This window comes from Candoia aspera, chromosome 3 (assembly GCF_035149785.1).
Source record: "Candoia aspera isolate rCanAsp1 chromosome 3, rCanAsp1.hap2, whole genome shotgun sequence".
Lineage (NCBI taxonomy): Eukaryota > Metazoa > Chordata > Lepidosauria > Squamata > Boidae > Candoia > Candoia aspera.
In genome coordinates this window covers 190,401,978-190,419,282 of record NC_086155.1, presented here as the reverse complement: position 1 = coordinate 190,419,282, position 17,305 = coordinate 190,401,978, and the positions used below count along the sequence as shown (strand labels likewise).

The window sequence follows — 17,305 nt, the reverse complement described above, 5'->3', positions numbered from 1 at the left end:
GTCTGCTGGTAGAACTCCAGTAGCAGCACTGGTACCTGCCAGTGCTATATTTTCTGAAGTACTAGGGGAAAACTTTTTTTAAAACAAATTGCCCAGGCATTTTCATATACAAACAGCTTAAAGTTGTTTGTCTGCTGGTTGCTGAGTTTTAATTATGTTTATGATTATGATTATTTAAGTTAAATGCCACCCAACTCCCAGTGACTCAGGAGGAGCCTTATCCCTTTTAGTTTTATAGCATACTGTTATTATGTTTTATTTTGTTGATTTTTTTTTAATCATGGAACTATTCTGGAAACAATTTTTGTGAGTGAATCATGGTCCATATTCACATAATTAAATAATTATCTGCAGTGTGTTTCCTCCTCTCTCTGTTTGTGTTTGTGTGTGTGTGTGTGTGTAGGAATAGGAAGGATCACTTTGCAAACTCAGACTTCTGAAGACAAGTGATAGGTCAGAATCAGCTATATTTATTTAACCAGCCTCCAAGGAATTGGTCCAATATTTCTGAGTCGCATTAGGTTCAGGAAAGCTAGGTCAGACACAAAGATATCTTGACCCATTCCGCATGCATAACCTGTGCTCTTCTCCACCCTCTGCTCCCTATTCATATGTGCTAAAACAAACATGTGACACTGATATGTTTGTTTCCCCAGTCTACTGGAACACAAGATCCTTGAAATGGAAGAAAGGCATAAAGAGGAACTAGATACATTAAAAGAGGAAAAAGAGAACTTGCAAGTGTTGGTGTCCCGTCAAAGCTACATTATCCAGGAACTAGAGAGGCAGCTCAGTAAAGCAACAACCAATAACAGCATTATGCAGAAGCAACAACTTGAACTCATGGACACTGTCCATAGCCTGGTCAGCATTTGCTCTAAAGATGGAGGTAAGATGGTATTAGTTTGAAAAAGAAACATGGATAAATTTATCTGATGTCTTTAGTGTAATGAACATGATTTTATTCATTCAAGTTATGCACTCCCCCAAACTAGTCAGTGTCAGAAGAAGGGGCAGGAAAAATGTGCCTTTCTCATTACTTGCTTTACTAATGCCCATGGGCTGTGGTGGTTGATACTGATGATTATAGGCCAGCAACATTGGGTGTGGGGGCATAAGTTCCCCACCAGTCTAAGACCTAAAATGTTTTATTTGTTTTTCCTTACAAGTATACATTCCTTTTATCTGACTACCTTAAAGTGGTGCATTTTGGAGAATAAGCAATTGCTGGTGTGTTAATCCCCAACTGCTCTGCTAGCGTGAAATGGGAATACCTTGTTGGGTGAGGCTTGCTGGTTCTTGAGAAATTATCTGTGAATCCTGATGATTTTTCAGAGGATTTTTATTTGCCAGACTTGGGCTGAACATTGTGGTCTGGGTCTTCCCATATTGCAGATGACACAGATAACCTGGTCCTGGCCAGTTCCTTTTGCTCATCTGTATTCTTATTCTGGTAGTCATCTGATAAATTAATCCTGACTACTCAGACTAGTGGTGGGCAATCAGTGGAAGTCCTGATGTTGTTGAAGGACAAATGGCAGCAACCATAGGTTGCCTGGCCAATCCTAAAAGATGCTGAGAGCATCTAAAGTGCCTCAATTCCTTTGTTAAAGTGCTGCACCTTTTCTGAGCCAGTTGTGTTTTCTGGAAATTGGTTGGTATCCCCTGGACCTAATGACCTTCCTTGATGGCTGAAGTAAGTTGAGTAAGTTGAATTTAAAAGTGTTCTACTATATACTTGATTATTCTGTAGTACTATCATGAAGGAAGGAGGAATATACTATTTTGAAGATGAGAAAATATCCATCTCATCTTAATTTCCTTCCCAATATATTTGAAGTAAGCAGTCAGTTGTCTTATTTTTCCACATCACATCACAAATTTATTTGATCAATGATGAAAACAATAAAAGAGTTGGACATCACAGTTGCATTACAATAATATAGCATAATAAAATTCTAAAACTGTGTGTAAAATTCTATTAACATAATATAAAGCATAACTCACCATGGGCATAATATTTATTCTTTGTTACAGCAAATCTAATTCCGTAGTAACTTGTTTATGTGCTTTAATAGCTGTGACACAAAATTTAGCTAGCTCTTATTAGAATTATGGTTTAATAAGAGAAAAGCAAGGTAAAACTTATCTGATTTTCCTAGCATATATTACAACAAGGGAGAGATGAGAGATTGATGGCTACCTTGATAATTTGAGCAGTGCAACAAAACATGTTGGGTGGTTTCTATCAAATTTGAATTGCAGTGATAGGTTCTTCTGGAAAAAGGAATTTTGGCTAATCTACCACTGAGAACTGCTGTAGGTAAAACATCATGTCTGGCTTTAAAAAAGGATTGCTGCTGAGCAGGGGATATAAATGTGGTTAAATATCTACATGTTTTCCATCTAGGGTATTTTAAATGTTCCTTGATGTGATTTAAACTAAGTTCATTCTATTGTTCAGTATCAAGTAATCTGGTTTTGATAATTTGACAGGCTATTTTATATTCTAAAGACAATATCTGGTCAAGAGGGAGGCCTAGAGGGGCAAGTTTTTTGAGTACTAGTAGATACCAGGAGCACTGAAGCTGATCCGCCAAAATTAGAAGGATCGATCTTGTTGGGGAAAAGTGGTGCTTGAGCCAATAATTAAATATGAATAGCCATGCCTTTGCCTCTACTTTCAGTAATCTTTCCTACCTTGGTGATGCATTTGGTACACATTTTGATACATGGAAAATTGACCGTAGGAACCTGATTTGGACTGTTTCTAGGGATTCATAATCAGGGAATGGGTCTAATTGTGTTCCATAAAGCATCTGGGCCATAGCATATGCCTCAGATAACTGAAATGCTGCAGGAATATATTCCTTGCCTTGAGCATGAAAGAAACTCAGTATTGCTGCTGAGCTTTTCAGTACTGATTGTTTCATGTAATCTACAGTATATGAGTTTTCCAAAAACCAGTAGCATGTAGGACCTTCCCTAGATATTTCAAACTCCTAACTTCATTGCCTGAAATGGTCTGCTTGTGGTTTTTAGGCTTTTTACCAAAGACCACTAGTTTAGTTTCCCACTAATTAATTGCCAACTGTTGTTCTTTGTTCTTCTTCCTTTACTTGTACTACTTTTTTGTAAGTGTTGGGGTTGCTCCAAGTCTACTGATATCTCCTTTTGGTATGCATATGGTGCTTTTGGACTATGTAAGAAATGTGATCCAACTCTGAAGTCCATAAATGAATACACAGAATCTAGTTTTCCAAGAGTCATTGTCATGTTAATCTGGTTCACTTCTGAGTCATGTTCATTAGCTTCCACTGGTAGATAACAAGTATTTTGAAATACTATTGGGAATAAATATCACATGACTAGATCTATAACCCTTATTTCTTGGCAGACCCAAAATGTTCTTTCTACGCCATTATACTACACCATTACTCAGGCTTTTCTGTTGATTTTGATTTGGGATCTCGGACAATCTGGAATCACATGTCAATCAAGGATCTTGTAATAAACATGACAGCATTAGGTTGTCAACATGATTTAGCAACACCACAACGGAGAATTGAAATCCTCATATTATAATTTTGAACAAGGATGGTCCTATTGGCCATATTTAGCCAATGTATAGTAGGATGTTAGCTGTTATCCAACTTTTTAGCAAGGGAAGGTTTGCACAATTGAATGAACAAATAAATAATGCTTTGTTTATACTAGGGCCTGCTCAGGGATTTAGCAATAACAATATTATGTTATGACTGAGTAATAGATACTACAACATACTTTTTCTTTAAAAATAGTTATAACAATGTAAAATAGTTATAACACAAATAAAATTTTATAACATCAATATAATTCAGTTCTTACTCCATAGCACTGACTTGAGAAAATATATTTATAAATAATTTCATTATTTAATGAATTTAGATTATCTAATTGACATTCAGTATGTATAAATGTATGTGTGTCTGTGTGTATTATAGAGTAACATCAGACAAGATAGATAGATAGATAGATAGATAGATAGATAGATAGATAGATAGATAGATGCAGAATGTTTTACCATGCAGAAAGGTTATCATACAGTATGTAGTAAGATCAAATATTTTCTTAATTTATCAATTTTTTTTCAGTCCATTATTCTTACTTCAACTGAGTTCAGCTTAGACTTCTGTTATCTCTTCTTGAAAGAGTTGTATCAGTTAATGTATATATTTTATCTAAGTTTCATAATTTGAATATATGTGTCCAGTTGGATAAACATTACTGATTCTTTAACTTAATCTCTCAATCTACCCAGTAATCTTTGCAATATTCTCTTGTGCTGACTGATAATATAATGTCGATGTCTAGTCTCTTCAACTCAAATAGCTACCACAATTTTAGTGACAGTTAAATAATTTATATGATATCTACACCCTATCCTTACATACAACTTAGACAACTTCATTCCAAGATGTTCCTTAGAACTTTAACTGATGAAGTGATTCTAAGAAATAATTAGAATTCCCTTGATCAGTTATATCACCAAACTATGTTCATTGGAAAATAGGAACCATCTGCACAGTAATTAGTAGTGTGGCTATTGAGGTTGTTCGAACACACAGAGATGCACACATAAACCGATTTATAGATAATTATTTAATTTCCAAATTGATTATCTTCTTCAGATTAATTAAGTTCCATTCAGCATTTAACAATCTCTTTATGAGAGTCTTGTTCACTTGGTGGCTTTCCAAATATGTTTAGAGTACAGCTTCCAGAATCTTTTCAACTAAGAATTCTGGAGTTCCAGTTCAAATGCATCAGACACCATACTGGAGAGTGCTGGTATACTTATGACACCCTTTGTCTTTATAGGCCTGCTATACACCCCAAATAGCTATGAAATTAAATATTATTAAAACAATTCTGGGCAAAGCATTATGCTGATTATTATATCAGATCGAATGTGTAGCTAGAATTTTCCATTTGATTACAGTCTAGAAAAACCAGTGGGTCATAGGAATGCTTTTTCAACCAGAATCATCTTAGTGGAAGAAAGTGAAACAGTGAAAAACTGGAACTCTATGTAGGTCTCCAATGAAAAGCCAAATGTTCACAGCTATGTGAGAAGCTTTTCGTGAAAACAAACTCAAACAAAAATACAAATTTTGTCTACAATGGAGGCTAGGAAGATGAATCTTCTGAGAAGATGTATTCAGAAAATTTAAAGAAGTCAGTAAAAACTGTGCAGCCATTTCTTAACATCCAGCCAGTAGTCCATCTAGCCCAGTAGATGCCTACTGGTTCTACAAGGAAGCATTTATCCAGTCTTTAGGAGGCCTTACCTAGAGATACCTGGGATTGACTGTGGAACCATAAGATTACAAAGCATGTGCTTTCCCACTGAGCTATGTTTTTCCCTCAATATAACTGAATGTCCAATTAATGAATACAATATATCTTTCCATGAAAGGATATTCAGCATGGAGTCTAAGCTGAAGCTGCCTCTTGACTAGCAGACTTTTCCTTGGGAAATGCCTGCTGCTGGGTGGCTGGTCAGGGCACAGCTGTGGAGCATTTGACAAGCTGCATTGTAGTTCAGTCCAGGTGCAGCAGGAGGAAAGAGACTCTTGGCATAGGAAGTCTTTTGACTTGGTTGAAAGAAAACATGGCTCCATCCTGGAGTAATTATGAGCTGGCATTTTGCCAGCAAAGCAAACATAATTCTTTGTCCACACACACATACACATGGAGTGTGGAGTGGAGAGAAAGAAAATGCATCTGATTCCTTAAGGAACATCAATTGCTTGCTTCTCAGTTTCATGCCAGGTTTGGGGGAGAACAGGCACCTGTAAGAAAGCTTTTGTTCCACCACACCATGCTGAGAAACTCCCTTGATATAAACACAAAAGGAACAGTGAGTCCCTAATCAAGCCTCCCCCCTCTGCCCTGAATGCGGCCCTTCTTCACAAGGCTGTTATTTAAAAATATCATAAGAGGTATTCAGCAAGTAAAGACTTTTTCATCATAGAGAAATATTATCTGTAAAAAAAATCAAGTTTGGCTATTTTGGGTTGGTAAAGAAATTGCTCAAAATGCCTCAAGTCAAAGGTCTATGGAACGGTAGTGCACCCAGTCACCCTCTATGCACCGGGGTGCTGGCCAGCAACAGCAAAGCACGAGCAGGCCCTGCACATGATGGAAATGTGAATGGTCTGATGGTGCCTTGGACTAACGTGATTCAACCAGACCATTAACGATGGCGTCTGACGACGACTGGGAGTCGCGCCAATCATGGCAAAACTAAGGGAAGGAAGGCTTAGATGGTATGGACACGTCGTACATGGCAAAGAAGACTTGATGATGAGAACAGCCATGCGCCTGGACCCTGGCGGCCGGTGGCCCAGCAGTAGACCCCAGAAACGGTGGATGGACCGCATTAAGGAGGACATGGAATGCGTGAACGTCACCCCTGGAGATGCCTTGGATCAAGCCAAATGGAGACGGATATGCCGACAAGCAGACCCTGCCATAGCGCAGGAAAAACACTAAGAAGAAGAATAAAGAAATTGCTCAGAAGTCATACAAAAGAACTATCCTAAAGACTGGCATCTGCTCTATAAGAACATAAAGCAACTACCAGATTGATTGATTGATTGATTGATTGATTGATTGACTAGGTGCCATCAAGTCAGTGTTGGCTCTTAGCAACCTCATAGATAGATTTTCTCCTTGTTTTTAGTTCTGTTTGTTTGTGCCACATTTAACGTTTGATTTTACATAAGTATTAACAAATGCCACATTGATTTTACATAAGTATTAACAAATGCCACATTGATTTTACATAAGTATTAACAATCTCTGTAATCTGAATTAACAATGAACAGTGTTAAGTACCACATGTAATATTAAAATTAAAGTGAAGGAAAAGCCTAGAAATTTCCATAATCTCTTTTGATATTGATTCTATATTGATATAGGATAAAAAGTAGGTTTGCTAGTTACAAAACAATTTCCCACATCAGGATATACTAGTGACTCAGAAAAAGCACCATGAAAAAGGCTGCCTTCTCAACTTTTCCCATGATATAAAGATGAAAGAGTATCTGGTGAGCTGGTAATGTAATCATCTTTCTTATGTGTAACTAATATATTTAGGTTTCTTGATCTAGTTACATAATTCATTGCAATTACTGGGATATTTATGAGGAATAAGAGATTAATTTAGATTTCTGTACATTAAATGCTAGGTCTGCAAGTATTAGCTGAGTTTACACAGAATCTTTTCTTGACAAACATGAGCTATAAAAAACATTTCTGGTAGAAGTTGCCTTTGATTCATAACCATTAGAAGAAGGCTATAACTGAATAAATATAGGAGTGATGAACTGCATTGATTTCATTACTAGTATATATGTTTTCTTAGAAGTAAGTTCCACTGAATTCAGTTGGTTTAATTTTCAAGGTATAGCTTTTCTGTCTATGTCCCCCACGTAATGACTAGTTCAAGTATCTTCAGCCTGAGATCCTGGGGTCTACAGATGACCTCCTACAGGTTTGGAAGTGGCCCCAATGTTTCTCCAAAGGTTGACGCCAACTTCCGCCACTGTAATCTGTAATTTAACAGAAGGAAGAAAATATCAAATACATGTTAAATCGTCAGATTAATTGTGTTTAATATGCAGCTCATTGACTTTGAAGCATGGCCTATAGTATATCAGTTCAAGGCCCAAGACAATTCTCAGTTTAAAAGGTTTGTGCACTCCTAATCTAGCTTAACTTTAACTATATCTTTAACTCAATTAACAGACAAGTCACATTTTTATGCAGCTCCTGCTTCCATGCCTGCCAGGTAGAAATGGAACAGAGAAGCTTCTGTTCAGACTATGCTATTGATTTCTGCATCAAGTCGCTGTTATATGCAGTATAGAAGATTGCCAGCAAAACCAAGCTGGCTAACTTTGTCGCTGGAATGAATGCCACTATTGGTTAAAGATGTGCTGTGGGATATTATTGCAGACGTCAATATCATATTCATTTTCTGTTTTGCAGTTTTGCTAAAGAATACAAAAAGGGAAGAAGAGAAACCATTCAGAGACTGCGCTGATGCGTACCAAGCTGGTTTTAATAAAAGCGGCGTCTACACAATTTATGTTACTAACATATCAGAACCTAAAAAGGTAAAGAAAAGTATGTGTTTCTTTTTAAAATAATTCATTCAAATCGATGTTGTGCAAAGTTCAGGCAATTAGAATTGGCCTTTGGCAAACTGGATACTGTGATTTTCACTCCTGCTGCTGCTGCAGGGAATATGGCAGGCATGACTTCCTCTGTATTTCCTGTCTAGAACTAGCATCTTTTTTTTATCACTGTCCTAGGTCAGCTGGAAAAATGGCAGGAGAAGAACAGGTGAGAGGAACTGCACAGACCTCATCTCTTATAGAGAAAGAGATGAAGTTGATTCAAAAATCACATGTCTGATTACTGTACTGTAGAAAAATGCAGACCACCAGCATTCCTTTTGTGGCTCCCAAAGGTGGAAAGGTTTTTTTAAATAAATAAATAAATAAATAAATAAATTTGGGGAGTTTAAGAGGCAAGACTTAAGAGCTAAGCTATCAAGTTCCAAAGATCCTTAGGGCACCCATTTTATCTATTTAAACTCCTAAAATGTCACATGAGATGCAACAGTTGTAGTCACACAGATACAGAGAGTCTAGGATTAGATTTTCACTCTAAATTCACCCTAGACTTCAGGGTGAATTTGGCCTTGTGTTCCATCTATCCATCTTTTTTGGTGGCAAAGAACTCTCAAGAAGAGCCTGCCCATAAATGTTCTTAAGTCCTTGTTTACATTAATCAAATGCTGTATTCGAAAAAAGCTCCATGCCTTAGGTCTATGCACATTACAATCCAGTTATGTGCTTTGTTTGTACAGAAGAGATTTCTATGTAAGAAAAAGCTAACAAACCATAAAGTGGACTAAAAGAAAATCTCTGGAGACTAGGATAAAGAATGATTTCTTCCAGACTTATTATTCTGCACTATTCCAGCAATACAACCAGTACTCATCGGACCAGAGTCTTACCATGATGTTAAATGAAACATGTGTAGCAACCACTCATATGTGACATGTGAAAGGTGAAAGGTCCCTTGTGCAAGCACCGAGTCATGTCTGACCCTTTGGGGGGCACTGTTCTTGCGACGTTTTCTTGGCAGACTATAGTGGGGCAGTTTGCCATTGCCTTCCCCAGTCCTCACCTTCCACTCATATAAAAACACTAAAATATTCAGTATAATTTTATCTTCAATAACACAAGAACTTCCTTCTTTTAAAGGACTAATGCAAACTGCCATATCAACTCAGGGAGTCACAGTAAGCCAGAACCCATTGGATAGTAATGGTTCAAACTGTACTCAGTAGAGCTGTCCATGATTCACAAATGAAATACTTCAAGTCTTGGGTGAAGATGACATTGCATCTCATTGCTATTCATTAAAACTGTCCCTTTTTTCAGGCTTCTGGGCAATTTTTTAAAAAATCCATATGTTTTGAAAAGCATCTCACCTTTAGGAAATCAGCTTCTTAAAGCAGCCACAAACCTTTCCCCCCTAGGATGGCAGGGAAGCTTGGAAAAAAAAAAAGAGGGGCTGCTTCAATGAAAAGGAGAGGTGTGCTGTGCAGAAGCATCTGGGGAGTCAAAAGAAGCAAGAGGGCAGATGCAAATCCTGCCTCTTTTGGACATGCATGCAGCTGTGATGCACATACTGTATGAAAGGACTTGCATGGCAACATTCCATCCACCATCTTACCAATTTTGATCCCACCGTGCACACATGCCTAGTCCTGTGATCATCCTCACACAAGGCCTGAAGCCCTTCTCCCAAATCAATTTATAAGCATGCACAGCTGAAATAGTCAACCCATTGTCAAAACAGATAGAAAAGCAGAATAATGTGAAATTCTGCCTGTTTCCTTGTGTGCCTCAATGTGTGTGCTCAGATTTCAACCTCAAAACGTGTTAAAAGGTGTTTAATGGCTGAATGCCTTGACCTTGTCTGGGACCTGAGCCAGTTAAGGACATTTGCTGGCTTGAAAGATGGAAAGCTAACATTTATAATCACCCTGCCACTCCTGTTACTGAGGCAGGTGTTGCTATCCAATCCATTGCTATGGAAATGAGCAGACCACACAACGAATAATTTAGCAGTGTGAATCTCACTGTCATTGTGCAATTTTTTTACTCTCTCTTTCTTTTTTATAATCTATAAATCCACCCAAAATGGGGGAAAAAAAACAACAACTTTAGAATTCATTTAGGAAATGATTTGTTAATTTTAGCTCAAGAAATTCTCTGTACAGCTTCCATCCCACTCCCCCACCCCAGTCATAAAGAAAGACAAGTTCACAGAATGCAATACATATCTTCCTTCTTGCATCATTGAAACATATACTTTATACATAAAATATAAAGATTTAATATTTGGAAAAAATGTATAAGAAACTGGCCTTTGTGTTTTGCTGAAGCTTGATGATGCACGCATTACTTAACAATGCCTGCTATAAATCCAAGACCAGTGAACCCTCAGGCAGTAGACAAAAGTTTGTACTCAAATACCATTATGGAAGGAAGTCCTGAGCCAAACTTTTTCTTGTTGGGTTTTTGTCCTTTCTTGCTGAAGTAAAGTTCACAGTTTTGGAGCACTGTACAATGCCTATCCTCTAATAAAATCAGCAGTCTTTGGCTGTGCATGCCAGTATCAAAGACACATAATGGAGTCAAAGTCTTGTAATGGAAACAACCAAGCAACAGAGTTATTAACCATTCATCTTCAGGTGAAAGGCATCAAATGGATTCAGCGAAAGATACAATAGCTTGATTTGAAGAAAACCAGTCAAAGGAATTGGGTAATGGCAACAATCATACTATTAGCAAGTGCCATAAATTTGGTTCCCTTTTATGATCCTGCATGAAAATACTGACCATTGGTGAATTGATATGAGCTTTTAGACCTGTTGTTAACCCTGCTGCAAACGCCAGCAGAGCATGGTCTTTTCTTAAATGATCACAGTAAGAGAGCCCAAGCTAGACTGTAAGCATCCAAATACATGCATCTGAAAGGAACATTTCAGTTTAACCTCAACCATTTATTGTGAAATGCACAGCAGAAATTGAAGCCTCATGGAATAGTGATGGGTAGATGTGGTGGTAGTGGTGGTGGTAGTGGTGGTATTCAGTACATATTTTTATACATTAACCTAGGTACTCTTATGGATGCAATTGGACAGTTTTCTTTTTGGAACACCTGTTGGATAGGAATCACCAAGAAGCAGACACTATTGCCAAAACTGGCATTTAATAATTTGGCTTAAAAATAGTTTGGAAATCAATGTAGTTTTGACAGAATGTAGAGCTGGGAGCAGCACTTTACTAAATAGAAGGACATCCTTGCAACAAATCCATCTTGTACAAAGTCTTCTTTGCCCTTACTTGGACCAGGGGACCCTTCAGATAGTCACTCCTTCAGTCCCCTATAGTAGGGACTGTTACAATTCACTGCCCTTAAAAATCATTCAGAATGCAGTGGCATTCAGATTTGCTAATATAATTTGTTTGTAATAACCGTTCCTGTTGCTGAGAAAAGTATGTCAGTATCATATGGAGGGGCACAAGTTCCCCTCCCCTGCTTCAAAACAAAACAAAACAAAACAAAATCTTAAAATGTTAATTTTATGAGTGCTGGTGGAAATCTGAACATAAAGGTACTTTGGTATTCATTAAACTTAGATGCAATGGATTTTAAAATTTTAAATGTTTCACAGAATTAATCTATGAATTTCATTACTGTATAATGCTTGATGGGCTATAAAAACTGTAAAAACTAAGTGCATTATTCTATTTTATTGAAGGATATAACCTTTATTTTCCACTTACTTCTTCTTTTAGATTTGGGGATTGTGGGGACAGGAGTTATACGTTAGCATCTTATTTACCTTACTAGTAAGTCTCCCTGGGGAATGGTGTTGGCTATTACTGACAGTAGAAAAGTGAGTTGGGTGAATCAAAACAAGTCAGCATAGAGATGTTTATATATTTACGTTCTTATGCCTAGGTTTTTTGCAACATGGAGACCGCAGGAGGAGGCTGGACAGTAATACAACACCGAGAAGATGGGAGCCTAGATTTCCAAAAAAGTTGGAAAGAATACAAAATGGTAAGATGGGGACATTGTTTTATCATTATTCTTAATTTGAAGCAAAGCTGAACCCTGTGTCAATAGCTTGTGCTGGGAACATGGCCATTAAACAATAAACCAGAAGTAACCATGCGGTTCAAGCTTATTATAGCCATCAAGACTCCTTTCTTGATTTGTTTTAATATGAATCATACTTCAGAAAGTTGCTTCATTTAGAAACTTTCTTCCATTCTTCCCCTGTGGATTTAGAGATGTATCTATTGCCTTTGTCCATGGTTTCCATTCTTCTTTTCCAGAGAATGTGTCACACTGAGTAATAATAACAAAAATGTTAACATTGGTTGAGATCCAAATTCCCCTGTGAGAAAGTAGAAAGCTGTTCCACCCAGGAATTGCAGGCCTCTGTGCTTCACGAGAGACCATCTACAGACCTCTTTGTCTCTGCGAGGAACTTTCAGAGGACATGGGGAAAGGCGATTGTTTGCTTAAAACTTCTTATGAATAACTGAAATAAACTTCCATGCTATTTTGAATCCCAGTCAATTGTGAAGTGATAGCTGTATTTTATGCACTGCCCTAAAATCGAATACAATTAGGACTAAGTGATATATGAAAAAATTAATGCAAGCTATGGAGAAACTAAATTAAATAAATTAATGCAAGCTATGGAGAAACTAGAATCCTCTCACGGATATATATTTATCCTAAAGAACATAAAAATTTGGGCTATCTTGCTGGATGGTTCAATCATGTTGACCCCAACCTTGAGTCTGAAGAAATTCAAGACTGAAGTGCAGTCAGGCAGAGCTTGTATTTATGTTCTGGAGATGCCGTATGGGTGTCTCAGCCCATGTAGGTTTCAGAATTATTTAGGTTCAAGGCAAGGCTTAGGTTCAAAGCAAGAAGAGCTGAGATTCAAACTAGCACCCTGGACAGTTCCAAATGGAGCTCAAGAGGGAGATTCACACAAGTTCATAATTGGTTTAGCTACAAATTTAATAGAGTTTATTAGAGTTAATGTTTAGCTGGTGAGACTACTCCACCTTAGCTAGAGGTTAAAGAGACCACTTCTATTTTAGCAACCAGTAGGTCCAACAACATTGGAGAAACTGTGGTTCTGCTGTCAATTCTAGACTGAAATTCTTTGACAGTCTGTGGCACCAAATCATTACATAATCCCCTAGATCCCTCACTGTATTTCCACAGCAATATAAGAGGGAAATTATTAAACATATGTAATAAAAAATTAGTCTTGTTTCTGCCTTATTTGTTTCTTTATCATAGCCTCAGCTACTATTTGAAATCTGAATCCCAGCATAACATTCAAAAGCTATTTGCAGTTCTTAGGCTTAAACATAGTTGGATTCTGAAGATGGCAGCTCAAACTTCTCAGATTCAGGTGATGGTGGCCTAATAGGCTTATCATTTGGCAGTTTTCTGGGGAAATGAGTGAATTTGGCATTGGTGCTCCAGGTAATTCCTTATCACGTTTCATTATGTATTCTGAATCTATGGTGTCATCGATGAATATAGTGGATAATATTACTTCTTTGTGTGGTTTGGGGCAATATTTCACCTCTTCTACTCTTGGGTCCCCATCAATATAATGCAAAAAATAGTAACCCTGAATTTCCCAGAGATGCTCTCTCAGCAAATGCAATAAATAGGGTAAAGCATGAAAGATCATTGGGGATGTGGTGGCGCTGCGGGTTAAACCACTGAGCTGCTGAGCTTGCCGATTGGAAGGTCAGCGGTTCGAATCCGCGTGACGGGGTGAGCTCCCGTTGCTAGTCCCAGCTCCTGCCAACCTAGCAGTTTGAAAACATGCAAATGTGAGTAGATTAATAGGTACCGCTTCGGTGGGCAGATAACAGCATTCCGTTCAGTCATGCCGGCCACATGACCATGGAAGTGTCTATGGACAAACGCTGGCTCTTCGGCTTTGAAATGGAGATGAGCACCGCCCCCTAGAGTCGGACATGACTGGACTTAATGTGAAGGGAAACCTTTACCTTTACCTATGAAAGATCATCACACCTCATCATAATATCCAAGCTAAGAAGTGCTGTGTAAAAGAGGAGAATTATATTTTTTCCTAAGCTATGTGACAAGAAAAGATCACATTGTTGTATCAATCCTTTGATACACTGTATCATATATGAAATAATGTGAAATGTAAGACACAATGTGAGGCAAAATAGAAATGATAATATATGAGAAATTCTAATATAGGGAGGCTCATTCCCTTCAAATATTTTAGACTACAACACCACCAACTTAAGCAAACTATGTCAAAGACAAGAGTTTGTGGGATTCTAGACATCTAGAACTGCTGACACCGAATCACTTATTCAATTTGTGAGAAATCATTCCTGATTAAATACTCTCTGCCTTTTTTTGAAACAATAGGCTCATTTTTTTTAAAAAAAGTCTTCTACGAATGTTTTCAGAATTCTCTATTGTAATATATGCATGTATTCTACTCTCATTATTAAGCTTTCAGTGAAAAATTTTTTTTGCATGTAATTATTAATCCAACAGCACCCAGCTAATGTTCTCTGGGCTCAAAAATAAAGTAGGGTAGGCTTGGGTCTGTTATCCCAGCACTATAAACTACACTAGGATGCCAGAATAATCTCCTGCAAGAAGGGAATGGCAAGGAGAGCAGGAAATCTTACTTTTATGGAATCAAATATAAAGCTTGAGGGGTATTTTTTATTAAAACAAATGTTTCACATAATCAAGCAACTTCATGTTGTTAAAATTGCCTTTACTAGCAGAAATTCATCCCCCCCCCCTTCCTAGTGTTTTTCCTGTAAGTGCAGGGTCTGCCTTTTTTGGATCAACCAAATATTGATTCATTGGTTGGGACAGGAATTAACTGATTGGCTTGTTACCCAAGCCTGACATCATGGGCTGAGAGAGAGGGACTGGCCCAAAGTCACCCAGCTGGCTTTCATGCCTGAGGCAGGACTAGAATTCACAGTCTCCTGGTTTCTAGCCTGGTTGAGAACCCCTGCACTAGACCAAACTGGCTCTGACTAGCTGAAATTCATTTACTATAATTTATTTCACTCAGGCTAGCTGCAGTACCTGGGGTGCTTTTTTTTTTTTTTGCTTTGATGTTTTTGTTGCTCTTTATGCAAAAAAAAAAAAAAAAAGGGAAGGGAAGGGAAGGGGGAGGAATAAATCCAGAAAAAAAGAAGAAAGAAACAAACCTTATATCTCTCTCACTATAGAACTTAGCCTTATATATTCATGTGGTGTTGTGCAATTGAACATTTATGTAAGTACCTTAACAGCTGGGAAAACATAGGAAAGAGCATATATAAGCTGCAGTCTTGATATTCAAATATTCCCACTAAGACTCCTGCCAGAAAAACAAGTGATTAAATCTAGAAAGAGAGGTAAAATCTTCAGATCATTGTATATTTGACAGAGAATGGGTATTCTTCCAACCTTGTGTAGGATGATGATGATGATGACGACAACGAAGATGATGACGATGATGATGATGATGATGATGATGATAGCAGCAATAGGACATTGGTATAATAGCAAATAATTCCATGAACCTACCTGTGAGACACAGACATTGACAACCACCAAGAAATGAATATATGCATGTAACAGCAGGTGGCAGCCAACCTTGGTTCATCCCAGAAAACCTAAGCAGATTGGAGTGATTAGTACTTGGATGTGAGATCACCGAGAAGATGGTCTCTGCAGGATAGATTAAAGCATAAAACAAAATCCCTGCAAACCAATGGCAAACTGCTTTCATATTGCTGCCAAGAAAATGATGTGGATATGTCTGTGCAATTGCCAGTAGTTGAGCTCAACTCAAGTCAGTCTCTATGTTTAACATCATGTAAGTTGAGATGCCTTCTAAAAATCCTTCCCATATGTACATTGGATTGAAGTATCCCCATTCTGATGTATCCATGACTATATCAGAATCAGCAACGGTTGAGAGCAGTTGCTAAACTGGGAATCTTATCTGTAACATGAACAAAGTAATTGGCCTTATTTCACAGCAGGTGGTGGCACCTCCAGTAGCCATCTATATTGCTCTCAGGAATCTAATCACAAATAGGATAGAACACCAAGAGAAAATCTCAGCACTATAATTTACACTGGAATTTTTTAAAAAAATATATACCCCAGAAAAATCAGTGGCAAACTGTTTCTGTATAATTATGAAAAAAAGATGCCGATGTGGTTGGCAGCAATTTGTATCTTTAGCTGGCTTTATGTGAGCACACTTCCTCATTCTCAATTCCCCATTTGCCCTATGAGGGGAGGACAACCTCATAACTGTTGTAAAAATTACAATTATATAATACAGGTGGTCCTTGTTTAATAACCACTCGTTCAGCAACTGTTCAAACTCACGATGGTGCTGAATAAGTGGTAGTTTTATTTTATTTATTTATTTATCTATCTAATTTATCCCTGCCTATCTCCTCCTGTTGGAGGAGTTATAACCAGTCCTCAGAGTTCTGGCCATCGCAGAGTCCCCGCGGTCACATGATTGTGGGTTCTGACCTTCCCTGCCAGCTTCCCACAAGCAAAGTCAAAGGGGAGCTGGCAGGAAGTCAGAAGTAGTGGTCATGTGAGGTCCTCACTTAATGACCCACACAGTCCTCATTTAACAACAACAACCAGGACTGCCAGAATTGCTGTTGCTAAGTGGCACAGTCTCATGATGTCACACTGTACGATCGCATCGCTTAGCAATTGCAATTCCAGTCAAAACTGCCATCTTTAAATGAGGACTACCTGTATATATGAAGTCCTTTGAGGAGTTCAAAGAGCTATGCAATTATTGTCCACCATTTCTTCTGGTGCTTACTATATTCATTTCAACTGTTGTTCTAAATCTGTGTAGGTACATTTTTCACTCCCACACACAATCCTAAACTCATGGGTATTCCAATGAAGTTAGTTAGCCAGTTCTATAACAAATGTAGCAAATGCACACATCATATTTTCAAATGTTGATATTTGCCTAGATATATCTGCATGCACTTTTCTACAAGAAAACAAATTCATTGCTGAATGAATTAACAAAAGTCAATTTGAGAAGTAGATAAATTATGTCCACTATTGGCAATCAAAG

The 17,305-nt window shown here is 37.7% G+C and overlaps 1 protein-coding gene across 3 annotated transcripts in view; it reads left to right on the top strand.

Moving 5' to 3' along the window:
* ANGPT1 (angiopoietin 1) overlaps positions 1 to 17,305 on the top strand; it is a 148,756-nt gene that overhangs the window by 90,862 nt on the left and 40,589 nt on the right. Inside the window, exons 4-7 of one of the 3 annotated variants that reach the window (XM_063300269.1) lie at positions 657 to 897; positions 1,632 to 1,634; positions 8,049 to 8,165; positions 12,100 to 12,201. In XM_063300269.1, the coding sequence (XP_063156339.1) occupies positions 657 to 897; positions 1,632 to 1,634; positions 8,049 to 8,165; positions 12,100 to 12,201 (463 nt within the window). Of the gene's footprint in view, positions 1 to 656; positions 904 to 1,631; positions 1,635 to 8,037; positions 8,166 to 12,099; positions 12,202 to 17,305 lie in introns of all 3 variants that reach the window. The other 2 variants (XM_063300267.1, XM_063300268.1) reach the window with 2 other exon arrangements.